At 46.5% G+C, this 16,050-nt stretch overlaps 1 protein-coding gene across 5 annotated transcripts in view; it reads left to right on the forward strand.

Moving 5' to 3' along the window:
- Positions 1 to 16,050, forward strand: part of LOC134408854 (protein NLRC5-like) — a 72,943-nt gene that overhangs the window by 20,087 nt on the left and 36,806 nt on the right. For 4 of the 5 annotated variants that reach the window (XM_063141347.1, XM_063141346.1, XM_063141345.1 and 1 more), the window contains exons 13-22: positions 2,190 to 2,273; positions 2,961 to 3,044; positions 4,360 to 4,449; positions 4,582 to 4,629; positions 4,909 to 4,968; positions 5,884 to 5,967; positions 7,521 to 7,604; positions 10,002 to 10,091; positions 13,414 to 13,476; positions 15,117 to 15,200. In XM_063141347.1, the coding sequence (XP_062997417.1) occupies positions 2,190 to 2,273; positions 2,961 to 3,044; positions 4,360 to 4,449; positions 4,582 to 4,629; positions 4,909 to 4,968; positions 5,884 to 5,967; positions 7,521 to 7,604; positions 10,002 to 10,091; positions 13,414 to 13,476; positions 15,117 to 15,200 (771 nt within the window). The remainder of the gene's footprint in view (positions 1 to 2,189; positions 2,274 to 2,960; positions 3,045 to 4,359; positions 4,450 to 4,581; positions 4,630 to 4,908; positions 4,969 to 5,883; positions 5,968 to 7,520; positions 7,605 to 10,001; positions 10,092 to 13,413; positions 13,477 to 15,116; positions 15,201 to 16,050) is intronic. The other variant, XM_063141349.1, reaches the window with a different exon arrangement.

Raw genomic sequence — 16,050 nt, forward strand, 5'->3', positions numbered from 1 at the left:
CCACTGGTGCTGGGGGCTTTTCCATCTGGATAGCCTGCACTCCTTCCTGCCATCAGGATTTATTGTTCCCACCCTGTAGCTGCGATGCTGTGGGTTTGTGGGAATCAAGCAGGAAAGCATCATCGTAAACGATATCGCCCTAGTTTTCTATGTGCAGGAAGTCTTTTATTAGGAATGTGGCTGAAATGAGTTTGAATGATGAGATTCAGTTTCAGATTCACAAATAGCAAACTAAAATCTGGGACATGTGCGGGTTTCAGGGTGACGTTACAATTCCAGCCGTGAAGGCTGGAGATCATAATTTTTCAACAAAAAATGTGTAGTCCTGCAGTAAAGCTTGGTAGATTTTGGCAGACCAAACAGTCAGGGAAGTACAGACTTCGGGGCAGAGGGCAGGAGAGCATTGACAGGTGTGTGAGTGTGTGTGTGTGTGTGTTGGAGAAGATTGAGAACAGAGCCTGAAAATTTGGGCTTCCTCACTTCCCAAACTGACCCTTTGCGTGCCTGCTGGTTGCTACTGTTTTGAATCATATATATTTTAAAAAACCCAGATAGCTTATTTCATAGCTTGTTATTGACATGATATATTAGTGCTTAGTGGATACACATAGCATCATTCGTGCCTAGTGAATACACTAAGGGCCCATTCAGAAGACACCTTAAACCATGGCTTTAACCATGGTGGTTAAGCCAGAAAGCCAGGGTGTGTTCAGAAGACACCTTAAACCATGACTTTCACCATGGTTAAAGCTGTGGTTTAAAGTGTCTTCTGAACACAGCCCAGCTTTCTGCTTAACCACCGTGGTTAAAGACATGGTTTAAGGTTTCTTCTGAACGGGGCCATGGGGAATTTGTGCTTAGCGAATACACATAGCATCTTGATCCTTAAGGACATTAAACTGAATGCGTGTAGGTAAGGTGTAGTGCCTAGTAAGATAGGCTGTGCCTTAGACTGAGTCAGGGCATTGGCCCATTTAGCTCACTATTGTCAACACTGACTGGCAGTGGCTGTCTAGGTCTTCGGGCAGGAGTCCTTCCTAACCCTATCTGGGGATGCCAGGATTTGAACCTGGGACCTTCTGCATGCAAAGCGTGTCCCGTACCACTGAGCTATGTCCCTCCTTGGCTCTGCAATCACTCTTCCCACTCGCCATGCACGTTTACTGAGCAGAGCTGTGTCATGTGAATAGAGGCACTATTAGTGGTGTAGCAGAGGCAGGGCTCTCAGGGTTGAGACACCAGGACCTTTGGATTAGCAGGGATGATGACATAGAATCATAGAATAGTGGAGTTGGAAGGGGCCTACAAGGCCATCGAGTCCAACCCCCTGCTCAATGCAGGAATCCACCCTAAAGCGTCCCTGACAGATGGTTGTCCAGCTGCCTCTTGAAGGCCTCTAGTGTGGGAGAGCCCACAACCTCCCTAGGTCACTGATTCCATTGTCGTACTGCTCTAACAGTCAGGAAGTTTTTCCTGATGTCCAGCTGAAATCTGGCTTCCTGTAATTTGAGCCCATTATTCCGTGTCCTGCACTCTGGGAGGATCGAGAAGAGATCCTGGCCCTCCTTTGTGTGACTACCTTTTAAGTATTTGAAGAGTGCTCTCATGCCTCCCCTCAATCTTCTCTTCTCCAGGCTAAACATGCCCAGTTCTTTCAGTCTCTCTTCACAGGGCTTTGTTTCTAGACCTCTGATCATCCTGGTTGCCCTCCTCTGAACACGCTCCAGCTTGTCTGCGTCCTTCTTGAATTGTGGAGCCCAGAACTGGACGCAATACTCTAGATGAGGCCTAACCAGGGCCGAATAGAGAGGAACCAGTACCTCCTGTGATTTGGAAGCTATACTTCTATTAATGCAGCCCAAAATCATCTGCCACCCCCCTCAGGCTTCACCTGTTCCCTCTGAGTTTAGCTGCAATCCCTACAGTAACTGGCGGGGTGGGGAATGGAATTTACCAGCAACAAAATATTGTTGTGAGCTCTCCTTGCTGTAATGCAACAACATACACACATATATGCAATACCCAGAGAGATGGATCAACAGAGCTGCCTGCATTTTGGGAGGCATGGCTTGAAGCGGCGTGGCTGTGGGAACTGTCATGATGAGCACCTGCACTTCTGAATGCTACCAATATACCACCTGATATTATGTGCTATTCTAAACACGTTTATTATTTACCTTCTTCTCTAGCTTGGCAGACAATAATCTCCATGGTGAAGAACTGATGTACTTGTGCTTGTCCCTGAGAATGTGCCGTGGTGTATCTGAGTTGGAGTACGTTTTGTTGTTGTTGTTGTAAATAAACATTACCGTGAATGTCCAGGCTTTGACGAACATTGATATTCCCATGTAAACACATGACCGGAAATATGTATATCTTTCCCCATTTTTGGGACATGCATAGATAATTCCTCGTTAGGTAGGGTGACCCTATGAAAAGGAGGACAGGGCTCCTGTATCTTTAACAGTTGTATAGACAAGGGAATTTCAGCAGGTGTCATTTGTATATATGGAGAACCTGGTGAAATTCCCTCTTCATCACGACAGTTAAAGCTGCAGGAGCTATACTAGAGTGACCAGATTTAAAAGAGGGCAGGGCACCTGCAGCTTTAACTGTTGTGACGAAGAGGGAATTTCACCAGGTTCCCCATATATACAAATGACACCTGCTGAAATTCCCTTTTCCATACAACTGTTAAAGATACAGGAGCCCTGTACGCCTTTTCATAGGGTCACTCTATCGTTAGGTCCGCAGACATTCATCAGAGTATGATGAATGTCCTCTACCATATTCTCTACTAAGAACCAAGGATGATGAAAAGAATACATCACTTAATTTATCCAGGCAATGAAGCCATAACATGTATAAATATCAAGTGGTTGTTTATGAATAATAATAATAATAATAATAATAATAATAATAATAATAATAATAATAATAATATCATTTTTTTAATATAGCTTGTCAAATAATTTTCTGGGTGACCTGGGTGTTTTGAAGGTGGCAGAACTACTTCCAGAACTTAAAGGGTTACATTCTTTAACGTAAGTGAAAGTTGTCCTGCTTGTGTATTTGTTTAATGACCTATTTAAACGGGGTTCTCCTGGCCTGTTCCTCAGCAAGGTAGTTGACTAGCATCTAGACTGTACCATTTCCGACTGTAGGTGGGGGTGTCGTGCACTTAGAATTCCCTGCAGGTAGAAAACAAGAGCATAAAGGAGAAGTCTAGGCTTATAACCCTTCTCCCTAGCTTTTAGTCAGGGGGGGATCTACACTATTGCTTTTAAAGCGCTTTAAAGCACTTTGAAAACGTTTTGAAATCTGTATATGTAGTGTGTCCTGGGCCCCAGCAGTTGTCAAAACTGTTATAAAGTGCTTTAAAGCAGTAGTGTAGATCCCCCCCCCAGGTGGAGGAATTCCTTGTGTTTGTGTATGTATGTGTGTATATGGAGGAGCATTCAGTCATGTGAATCCCTACCTCCAGGCTGTCCAGGCAATGACTGACCGCCTCAGTGAGTACTAGGCCTCCTGGTGCAAATCCAGGATTTTTGGGCAGAACACCTCAGAAATCTTTAATTGATACAAGTGGTGTTAATTTCTTACTTGGCTAGGACTCTCTCTCTCTCTCTCTCTCTCTCCCCCCCCCCTTCCTGAGAATTTTTTTCCTTGAGGCCAACTCAGCCCGGCCTTCCTTCACCCCCATATTCCCTCTGTGGAACTGAGACACAAATATAAGTGGAGCAAGACTTAAGCAAGTCGGATCACATTACAAAGTGACGGCTTTTCTATTGGTTGTAGCCACATCTGGTGGCAGCGAGCTCTACAGCTGGAACAAGTCTAGAACGGTCACTTACGAATCACCATAAGAGAGGGAACGCGTTGCCAATTTGCATAAAATTTGCAGGTGCTCATTTATATGTAGAGATGCAAATTTAGAAATAACGACTATCAATTAAATAGAAATACAGTCCATTTCCCCATAGTGCAGAAGACTGTGGCACACCTGTTTAGTCTGCTTTCCAGGTGCCAGGTGTAAAAGAATCATAGAATCATAGAATAGCAGAGTTGGAAGGGGCCTACAAGGCCATCGAGTCCAACCCCCTGCTCAATGCAGGAATCCACCCTAAAGCATCCCTGACAGATGGTTGTCCAGCTGCCTCTTGAAGGCCTCTAGTGTGGGAGAGCCCACAACCTCCCTAGGTAACTGATATTACCTAGGATATATTACCTAGGATATATGGCCACCCTAAGCAACTCCAAGGAAGTCCCCACAAACAAATCCAGTTTTGTTCTCATGTAGTAATGAGTAACTAACTGTGCTCCTGGTAATGAAGTCTTTGTTGCTTTCTCTGCTTCAAGACTGGATGGTAACCACATGTCCTTGGATGGGGTCTTTTGCTTGGCCCGCTTCTTCTCCACCTTGGAACGTATGGAATCGATGCAATTAGGGTATGTTAATAAATGGGCTTTACCTTACCAGTGCAGTCAGCCAACAGAAAGGCGTGTCTTGCAGGGAGGCGGGTGGGCTCATGCTAGAATTCCTGCATCTGCACACGGTTTGTGTCCTCTTTCTCATTCCAGTTTGGGAAGAACCCAGCGCGTTCACTTAACCTTTGGGGAAAGAATCAGGTAAAGATTATTCCTCTTGATGCATCTCAGGGTGGAGGGACCACAGCTCAGTAGAACAGCACCTGCTTTGCAGGCAGGCTAGCCAAGGTCCCAGTGGAGGCTGGTGGCTCTGATGTCAGTGGGGCGGTAAATCCGCTCTGGGTTTCAGTCAGAACTCTGAAGGAGCTCTCCAAGGGCCTCCTGCATCTCCAGTTCAAAGGATGAGGTAGCAGAAGCATAATCCAAGTGTGTCCTCAAGTAGACTAACCCGGTGGGTTTTCTTTTTCTCCGAAAACATAGCCTGGCCAGGGAACATGAAGGGGAGGTGCTGGATCATGCCACCCAGGGCCGCAGTTTTTGGTACGTTTCCATTTTACTCTCTGCTTGGGAATCTCAAAAGAGTTGCAAATTAAATTCCAGCTGTTCAGTCATTTTAAGTTCTGATATTCTTGCAGAAGCTTGCAGTGTTGGTCCTGCTTAGGGCTGAGATGAAATTTATTTATTTATTTATTTATTACATTTTTATACCACCCAATAGCTGAAGCTCTCTGGGCGGTTCACAAAAATTAAAACCGTAATAAAACAACCAACAGGTTAAAAGCACAAATACAAAAAATACAGTATAAAAAGCACAACCAGGATAAAACCACGCAGCAAAATTGATATAGGATTAAAACACAAAGTTAGAACAATAAAATTTAAATTTAAGTTAAAGTTAAGTGTTAAAATACTGAGAGAATAAAAAGGTCTTCAGCTGGCGACGAAAGGAGTACAGTGTAGGCGCTATGCCTCCCCCATCCCCCCCCCCCCAACTCCAGGTTTTCCATTCCATTTGAAGGGCATGAAATTGAAAGGGTCATTTTTTTCCTCCTCCGAAGTGGAGGGTCATTTCAGCTATTTGGTGGGTGGAGTGAAAAGGGGCAAAACTGGCAGTGAACTTAACCATGATGCAACAGTGCTTCTGGGACTTCCAGTGGCTGGTGGCCGCCATTTTCTCCTTCTCTAAGTCTCTAGAGTGAGGGGAGGAAGTTTTGCCCTCTCTCTGTTTGGCTTCGGAACATTCCTATGTGATGACCTAGCAGCCTTTGGAAGCCAATCACAGTGAGAGCAATATCATCTGCCTTCACTCCTGGGAAAGGGTATTGAACCTCACTCCCCTGGCCCAAACCTGCCATTTATCTAGTTCCCTTCTCCAATATACCCATCATGTAGAATTGAAGCAGAATTAACATTGGTCTAAAATCTTTGGAGTGCTGAACTGGTTCTGTGTTTCAGTCTTAGGGATTGCCCGGTGGGCCCAGAAGATGTGGACCGACTCTTTGGGATTCTAACCACATGTTCTGGGTTGACAGAGATCACGTAAGTGGTGTGTGTGTGTGTCTGTGTGAGAGAGAGAGAGGGAGGGAGGGAGGGAGAGAGAGGGGGGATCCGCATGTCGCTCCCAGAGCGCTTCTATGCGACCCCAGTGCACCCCGAAAACGATAGTCTGACTTCCCTGTAAAAGAAACGAGGAAGAGCCGCTGAGGAGAGCTCAGCAAAAGAAGGCGGGGTGGAGAGCTTCTTCCGCTCTTCACCCCGCCTTCTTTTGCCGAGCTCTCCTCACCGGCGGAGAGCTCTCCTCGCCGCCGCCGGCGGCATGGACAGCTCTTCCTCGTTGCTTTTACAGGGAAGTCAGACTATCGTTTTCGGGGTTCACTGGGGTCGCATAGAAGCGCTCTGGGAGCGACGTGCAGATCCCCCCAGAGAGAACCAAACCATCCCACTCATTTAAAGTCAATGGGACAGAGCCTGAGGCCCAGTTCACATGATCAAATTAGCACAATAAGTCAATCTACACATTACTTTAATTGCAAAGCATGTAGTAGAGACTTTCACTTGCGTTGTTTTTTTTTACTTATAAGCGCACGTGGCTCTGATTTGGATCAGAGCTATAATGCACCGGGAGGGTGGGCTGAAACCTTCCCACCACGTCCATCTGCTTCCTGAAATCCCACCCCCTCTCCTGATGTGGGGGGTTAAAGAAGGAAAAAAGTCTGTGTTGCGAAACGTTTAATCCTCCTCTCCTGGTGTGCAGCGGTCCTGATCTGAATTGGGGACAAATCCAAACTCCTAAAGATGCCCCAGTGTTTTAATACAAATTCTGGTCTAAAGCAACCCAAACGAATCACTCATACATCCCTACAAGCCAGTGTGTTGGTTCATGCAGCTTGATAGCTCCTACTGCCAGTGGGAGTGGCCGAACAACCCAGGGGTGCTTCCGTCCCTAGGTTGTTTAACATGCCGTCCAAACCTGGAACTCCGTCTTGTCTCTCCCCTGACAAGCCAGAGATGGGCGAACTAGCACACTGGCTTGTTTACAACAAGGCTATGAGAAAAAGAGGCGACCAGCTCTGGTGCTCTGAAATGTCAAAAGAGGTTTCTTTGACCACTGACGGAGACAGAATGAACATGACTGCGGTCTTTTTTAAAAAAAATATCTGTAAGGTTTCAAATTTATAATTACTTTAAAAAGCCATTCGTTTCGTTGTACAGCTCCTGACGAAGGATCCCCAGATCCGAAACATTAAACATTGTACAAGTTTGCTTTAATTCCCCCCCACACCCAACATTTTTTGTATTTCGGATAAGAAAAATAAAGAAACCTCTTTTGACATTTCATAGCACCAGAGCTGGTCGCCTCTTTTCCTCATAGCCTTTTCGGGGTGCTTTCCCTGCCTTTTCCCACTATTGTTTAAAACAACCCATGGTTTTACAAAACAAACATCTGGGTTGTCATTGTGTGCAAACTGGGCCTGTTCTCCAACCTGCTCCAAGCCATTTCAATAGCTTTGGAACCTTCCAGACTTTTCCTCGCAATAAATGGTCGACCTCTCTCCTTCCCGTGTTTCAAACTTTCCTCCCCGGTTTTGCAGCTTATCTGGGACCTGGCTGACTGATGAAGGTGTTGAGTATCTGCTAAAGTTCCTGCCCTGTCTCAATAGCCTGAAGCTTTTAAGGTGAGTCTGGGCATCTGTCTTTTTGATAGGGTTAGGGAGACCTGTGGCTGGTCAGAATAGATAACCCTGAGTGATGCTGATCAATGGCTTGATTGTATAAAGCTCCTTCACAGGTTTATTTGACAGATGCCTTTTAAGGCTGCAACAGTAGTTCATGTGTGATTTTCTGGAGCTAGGAGGAGTTGAAGTCCACACACTTTGAGGGTTGATTCAGCACAATAAACCTTCCCCAACACAGTTGGGGTTCTCGGATCTCATCCGATCACTGAACAGCATTAAGATGCAATTCTGATCATTTGCAAATTGCAATTACTTGCTCAACTACATGGATTTGGGGGCTGGGAACTCCACACAATGCAAATACCAACGATAACAAGGGTGGCTGGAAGAGAACACAACATGCAAAAGGGGTTGGCGACACAGCAAAGATGCTTGTGTCTCCTGGGGGGGATCCGCACGTCGTTCTCAGGGCGCTTCCATCCACCCCCAGTGCACCCCGAAAACGATCGTGTAACTTGTCTGTAAAAGAGACGAGGAAGAAGCGTCCTTGCCGCCGCCACCCAACTCCCTCCTCGCCAGCCGGCTTGGAGAGCTCAGCAGAAGAAGGCAGAGTGGAGAGCGGAAGAAGCTCTCCAACCCGCCTTCTTCCCCCGAGCTCTCCGTCCCAGCCGGCGAGGAGGTCTGTGGGTGGCGGCGGCAAGGACGCCTCTTTCTCATCTCTTCTCCAGACAAGTTACACGATCGCTTTGGGGCCGCACTGGGGTCGCTTAGAAGCGGTCTCAGTACGACGTGTGGATTCCCCCCTGAAAAGATCAACAGCCACAAGACTCTTTGATGTTTTTACTGCAGCAGACTAACAAAATGCAACTTCCGGAAATGCATTCATTTTCTCAGAGACAAGCCAAGAATATAGGTGGCTTTTTCCAACATGATGACACGTCCAGATGTGGTAATTGTCCTTGATGGACTATAGAAAGTACTAGAAGGCAAAAACACGAGGGAGGGAATGCAGAGCGAGCAAGGCAGGACAATGGAGCAGGGCCTGCCATGGAGAGACTGGAGCAGGAAGAGAATCAAAGATAAGGTTGGAAACACTGGTAGGTTCTCTCAAGCAGGAAACATTGCTTTTTCCTTGGGTCTGAAGAGAGCCCCGAGACTCCTCAGTGGGCTTGGCAAACTAGGCCTTGGGTCAGCCCAATGGTTCCCAACTTTTGATTAATGTGACAGTCTTGAAAGAAGCCAACCTTCATAAAAAGCTAAGCAATAGACACTGCGCTGCCCAAGTCTGCTGCCAGGGGTGTACGGATTTTGCGAAACCTGCTCCATCTACATTTTCCAGATTGTCAAATGGCTTTCATTCCATCGTCTGCTCATTGATGGAATCAATTTTTTCCCCCAGAATTCGCACAAATTTGCATTTGCATAAATTCACAAATCCCCCCCAAATGCACATTTTCATGTTTTAGCATATAGGGGAAATGTGCATTTTGGGCTGGATGATGATGATGATGATGATGATTTTATGTATTTTTCTATAACTATCTGCGTAACATTCTGGAATGTAAAATAGTTGGTCCGCAAGTTTGTAGAATCTGTGTGACTGAAGAAAAGACGGTCTGATGCAGAATCCGAACTCATTTGATTGTGGTTTTGTCTGCTGTCCCTGTCTGCTGCTACATTTTATAACCCCGCAAACCACAGATTTCCTCATATGGCAGGTGTGCAGAACCTCAGGCCTGGGGGCTGAATCCAGCCCTCCCTGTCCGGCCCTCTGGGGTTCCTAATCTGGACTTCCAGGGTTCCCCAGAGGGCCAAACCCCTTCCCTTGGCCCCAATCCCTTTCTCTGTTTGGTGGTTTCCAGCTTTTGTACCATCCCCCTCTCCCCTCCCCTAAGGCTCAGCTACTCGAAGTAAGAGATCTTTACTAAACGAGTAGGTTTTGTATTTTGTCCCCGCTCCGGCCACCACTGGAAAATGCCCCCCCCCCCCCATAAGCTTCTCTGAAATGGAATTCAGCCCTAAAGAGGTTCAACCCTCGTGGGTTTGTTCACACCACCCAATTTTACATAGTGTGCATGTGTGTGTTCAGGACAACCCATTTTGGGGGGTGCTCTCTAACGGATGGCCATTGCAACTTTCCACTTCCTGGCTCAAGCTACAATTGCAAAGGCTCCCAGGTTACATTGAAGTACCTCTTAGACACATCTTGACATGTATCATGCCTTCTCCTCCCCCAAAGAACTACATTATTTGTGCTGGGCTTGCTAATGAACCAACACTGATCCTTATTTACAGCTGATCCGTTGCCAGTTCTGATCCATCGCCAAGCCCAAACTGACCGGTTTCCTAAAAACATTTTGACATTTCTGCTTCCCTTGCCCCCACCCCTTCCTGCAGGATCAGTGAGAACACATTTTCACCAAACGGCGTTCGCTTGCTGGCCAACTCATTTAACCTCTGCAAGAGAATCTGTGAAGTGGAAGTCAGGTAAGAGCTTAAAGGTCCATTAGAGAACTGGCTGGGGTGGGGGTGGGCCCAGGCATATTGTGACATGGGGGGAACCTATGGCCTCATTTACCCTACCTTCCCTTTCTTCACTGAGAGTCAAAAGTATGGAGCCTTGACATGTGTGGCAATTCTGAGTGTAGAAGTCCCATAATCATAGAATCATAGAATAGCAGAGTTGGAAGGGGCCTACAAGGCTATCGAGTCCAACCCCCTGCTCAATGCAGGAATCCACCCTAAAGCATCCCTGACAGAGGGTTGTCCAGCTGCCTCTTGAAGGCCTCTAGTGTGGGAGAGCCCACAACCTCCCTAGGTAACTGATTCCATTGTCGCACTGCTCTAACAGTTAGGAAGTTTTTCCTGATGTCCAGCTGGAATCTGGCTTCCTTTATCTTGAGCCCGTTATTCCGTGTCCTGCACTCTGGGAGGATCGAGAAGAGATCCTGGCCCAACTCTGTGTGACAACCTTTTAAGTATTTGAAGAGTGCTATCATGTCTCCCGGCTAAACATGCCCAGTTCTTTCAGTCTCTCTTCATAGGGCTTTGTTTCCAGACCCCTGATCATCCTGGTTGCCATCCTCTGAACATGCTCCAGCTTGTCTGTGTCCTTCTTGAATTGTGGAGCCCAGAACTGGACGCAATACTCTAGATGAGGCCTAACCAGGGCCGAATAGAGAGGAACCAGGACCTCACGTGATTTGGAAGCTATACTTCTATTAAGGCAGCCCAAAATAGCATTTGCTGCAGCCCAAAATAGCATTTGCTATCAATGAGGTGGAAGGGATTTTGGAGGTCACCTGATCTCTTGCTCAGTGTAGGAATCTTGCAATGGCAGCAACCCTGACATATGGCCATCCAGCCTATGCTTAAAGTCCTTCAGCAAAAGAGAGCTCCCCCTCCCCCACCACCGAAGCAGTCTGCTCCACTGTTCAACTGCTCTTACCATTAAATACTTTTCCTAATGTTTAGCTCCCCTGCTATTTCTGTCCACTAGTTCTGGTCCTATCCTCTCTGCTGCAATTCATTCTGGTGTGCTTATAAACAAAGATGCGCAAAACCTGTTCCTTTCTTTCTTTTTCTTTTTTCTTCTTCATCTTCCCTCCTCCTTCCTCTTCCTTCTCCTTCCTTCCTTCCTTCCTTCCTTCCTTCCTTCTTCTTTCTTTATTTTTCCTCTTCTTCTTCTTCCTCTTCTTCTTCTTGCCACCATCTCAGTTATCCACGGATACTCCACTGAGTTGCCCAGACATCTTTGTCTTTAGGAAATGAAAGCATAAATTGGGCAAAAGGCGGGATACAAATAATAATAATAATTATAATAATAATTTGGATACACAGTGTGCTTTGAAATGTTTTCCTTTATAGAGCTGGAAGGGGCCAGGGAAGTTTTAAGCTTCCCTGATTGATGGCTGTCAAATCTCTGCTTGAATCCCTCCGGTGTCAGAGAGTGCACCAATTCCCTAGGCAGTTCACTCCATGGGCTGACTGATCTGACCATAATGTTCAGCCAACTCTGCCTTCTGTAACTTAAGCCTGTTATTTCATATCATGGACGATAGAGAAAAGGCTGCAGCTGTGTGACAATCCTTTAGGCATTTGAAAAGTGCTATCGTGTTCCCCCTCAGTCTTCTTTGCTTTCTATGGGATACATATTTGGATGATAGAGTTTGTGTATCAAGCCACCAAGGACATCCCAGGCACTCTTGAATGAACCGGATTATCTAGATCCATTTCAATCGGGTTTCAGGCCTGGTTTTGGAACGGAAACTGCCTTGGTCGCCCTGTGGGATGACCTCTGTCGGGAGAGACAGGGGGAGTGCAACCCTGTTGGTTCTCCTGGACCTCTCAGCGGCCTTCGATACCATCAACCATGGTATCCTTCTGGATAGGTTGTCTGAGCTGGGAGTTGGAGGTACTGCATTGCAGTGGTTCCGCTCCTACTTGGATGGCCGATTCCAGAAGGTGGTGCTGGGGGATTATTGCTCTGTGCCGTGGCTCCTAAGCCATGGGGTTCCGCAGGGCTCTATCTTATCCCCTATGCTGTTTAACATATACATGAAGCCGCTAGGGGAGGTTATCCGGAGATGTGGACTGAGGTGTCATCAATATGCGGATGATACCCAGCTCTACCTTTCCTTTTAATCAAACCCAGGTGAGGCAGTGACTGTTCTGAACCAGTGCCTGGGCACGGTAATGGACTGGATAAGGGCTAACAAACTGAGACTCAATCCAGACAAGACGGAGGTACTGTTAGCGGGTGGTTCATCTGTCCGGCGAGGTGATGTTTGCCCTGTCCTGGACGGGGTTGCACTCTCCCTAAAGGATCGGGTCCGCAGTTTGGGGGTGCTCTTGGATCCAGAACTGTCAGAGGCACAGGTGAACTCAGTGGCAAAGAGCACCTTTTATCAGCTTAGGTTGATATACCAACTATGCCCTTATCTGGACAGAGATAGCCTAGCTACAGTTATCCATGCTCTAATAACCTCTCGCTTGGATTACTGCAATGCGTTATACGTGGGGCTGCCTTTGAAAACGGTCCGGAAGCTTCAGCTGGTACAAAACAGGGCAGCCCGTTTACTAACAGGGACTGGCCGGCGAGATCATATTACACCAGTCCTTTTACAACTTCATTGGCTGCCAGTCCAGGTCCGGGCCCGATTCAAAGTGCTGGTATTGACATTTAAAGCCCTAAACGGTTTGGGGCCAGGTTATTTGAAGGAACACCTCCTCCCATATGTACCTACCTGGACCTTAAGATCATCTACAGGGGCCCTTCTCCGTGAGCCCCTGCCAAAGGAAGTGAGGCAGGTGGCTACTAGGAGGAGGGCTTTCTCTGCTGTGGCACCCCGGTTGTGGAATGAGCTCCCCAGAGAGTTCCGCATGGCGCCTACACTGTACTCCTTTCGTCGCCAGCTGAAGACCTTTTTATTCTCTCAGTATTTTAACACTTAATTTTAACTTAAATTTAAATTTTACTGTTTTAACTCTGTATTTTAATTTTATATCAATTTTGCTGCGTGGTTTTTATTCTGGTTGTGCTTTTTATATTGTATTGTGTATTTGTGCTTTTAACCTGTTGATTGTCTTACTATGATTTTAATTTTTGTGAACGGCCCAGAGAGCTTCGGCTATTGGGCGGTATAGAAATGTAATAAATAAATAAATAAATAATAAATCCCATCTCCCCCAACAAAAAGAAATTTGGGTAGAATCGGACACAAAGCAGGTTTGGGATAATTGTCCACACCAGCATGAGAACTCAAAACTGGGAATGTTAAAGTGAAGTTCTTCCCTTGTGTGATTCTAGATCAAGTGAAAGTGCGTTTTTGCATTTTGTGGAAAGTCAAGAAAGTCAAGAAATATACTGCAGGTATGTGCAAAGTAATTACTCTTTACGTCATTGCCATTTTGTTTCCTACAAATGGGCTGAAAATAGCTAGCATGCTTTAAAAATGCAGGGACGCAGGCAGATTGGACCGACAACTGTCCAGATGATGGAATACATCCCGCCCAGGGCTTAATCAACCCATGCAAAATATTTCCCCCTTTGTAATGACAAAGTATGATGGCATTTTCCATGTAGTAGTTCAGCTAGGTAATTTTAGACACATGGCTTAATTATCTTAGGGGGTTTTAAGTAGTCGTATGTATTACTTCAGTCTAGATGTCCATATGTAAGACTTGGCTTTAGATGGACGCAGGGAAAATTGGAATGAAAGGATAGGGCGATGTCCTGGGCCAAGGGAGGGATAGTCCCTCCCTGCTCCCGGCGTGCCCTGTGCATCATGTGGACGTACAGGAATGATCCTGGATGATCCCTGAGATATCGCCCCGTCTAGCCATGACCATTGGTGTCTAGGAATGCCTTTTATCAGTTTAGGATGATATGCTAGCCATCACCCTATATGGAAAGAGATAGCCTGGTGACAGTGACCCACACTCTGGTAACCGCCCAGTTGGATTGGTGTGATGCGTCATATGTGGGGCTGCCTTTGAAGACAGTTCAGAAACTTTAGTTAAGACAAAATAGAGCTGTTGGTTTACTAGCTGGGACTGGCTGATTCAACCATGTGATGCCAGTGCTTCGTCAGCTGCACTGGTTTCCAGTCCATTTCGGAGCCCAGTTCAAACTCTTAAATGGCTTGGCACGACAGTATCTAAAGGCATGTCTCCTCCTGCATCTATCCGCTTGGATGCTGGGGTCTTCGTCAGAGGCCCACGTCTGCTTCCCCAACCAATGAAAGCTAGGCAGGTGGCTGCAAGAAAAAGGGCATTCTCAGTGGTGGCACCTCAATTACACCTACGTGGTTAACTTTTTGATGCGAGGCAAAGACCTTTCTTTTCCCCCAGGCATTTTATAGACCTAGTTCTAGATTATTATGGTTGTTTTATCGATTTCTTTGCTGTTTATTGTTTTGCATTGTATTTAATTTTATTCTTTTAAACAATTGTGTTGTATTTTATATTTTAACTATTTTAAAATGCTGTTTTTAGTTTTTTATCTTCTTCTAATCTCCCCAGAGAACATTAGTTATTGGGCAGATTAGAAATAAAGAAATGGAGTCGATGGCCTTATAGGCCCCTTCCAACTCTACTATTCTATGATTCTATGAAAATTAATGCCTGACTGACCTCCCCATAACTATAAAATGTTTTTAACAATACGAAGATAGAAAAGATGTTTCAGTGAGCAGCCCTGACATCTCAATGCCAGCCCAGGTGCTGACCCGAGATCTGTTTGCCACTATCCCATAAACTACTGCTTTCTGGATGGTCGGGGGAAGCTGTGGGTCGCAGGGGCCCTGTCCTTCAGCTTTGATGTCCAAACCCAACTGAACCACAGTTTCTATGAGAGAACTGGAGAAATAAAATGAGACATTTCCATGCTCTTGGGGTGGGTGGGGAGGCTAAGATACGAATACAATGCACATCGTCAGTTTATCATTTTCTTTATTAAAAAACCCAAAAACCTTCTGCTGCTGATGTTCTTATTTGTCTGCCCTCAAACAGGCTAACAGGTTGTGGCATTGCTCAGGATGATATCCAAGAACTCTGTGCCATTCTTGAGAAGTGTGGCCATCTTGCAGAACTGGAGTAAGTGGGGGTCGCTACAGTCGCTACCATCCTGAGAAACATCAGCTGGGATGGAGCAGGGCTCCTACCTGGAAAATGCTGTTAATGGTGCACTGTTTTAATTTTCTTCCTTCCTTTCTTTTTTGTAAATAATACAAACGTTTTATGGTTTGTTAACTTAAACAAAAGAGCTGTAGCATAATAATGTACTAAAATAATACAGTAAGAGGGAAAATAATAGATATGGCATACTGTTAGCCCTGATGAATGCTCTTGAGTGCCTGGTGAGGGCAGAGCCAAAGCAAGCGCCATCTCCAGGCTTTGGAGGGCCTTTGGACCCAGAGGGAATCTACACGTCGTACTGAAGGCGCACGCAAGCTCTTTCAGTGCGACCCGAAAGCTCGTGTGTAGATCCTGCTGGAAGAGGCGCAGGAAGAGGCGGAGAAGGAGGCGGCTGGGGTATCCAGCCGCGTCCTTGCCGCCGCCGCCCACCACCTCCCCGCCGGCCTCCTGCTGCTGGCACCCATCCCGGCTTCTTCCCTCCTCACTGTGAGTAGCCGGGGTCAGCAGAGGCTCTTTCGCCGGCAGCAGGAGGCTGGCGGGGAGGTGGTGGTGGGCGGCGGCAGCAGCAAGGACGCGGCCGGATTCCCCAGCTGCCTCTTTCTCCGCCTCTTCCTGCACCTCTTCCAGGGCAGGATCTACACACGCGGTTTCGGGTCGCACTGAAGGAGCTTCCGTGCGCCTTCAGTACGACGTGTAGATTCCCTCCCAGTGAGTCTACTTTCTCACCGCCATTGTCATCAGCTGCTCTTACTCCTCATCCTTTCCCTCATCATTGCTACGAGTGCTGTGCCGAAAATGTTGACCGTTC

The sequence above is a fragment of the Elgaria multicarinata genome, chromosome 14, assembly GCF_023053635.1.
Source record: "Elgaria multicarinata webbii isolate HBS135686 ecotype San Diego chromosome 14, rElgMul1.1.pri, whole genome shotgun sequence".
Lineage (NCBI taxonomy): Eukaryota > Metazoa > Chordata > Lepidosauria > Squamata > Anguidae > Elgaria > Elgaria multicarinata.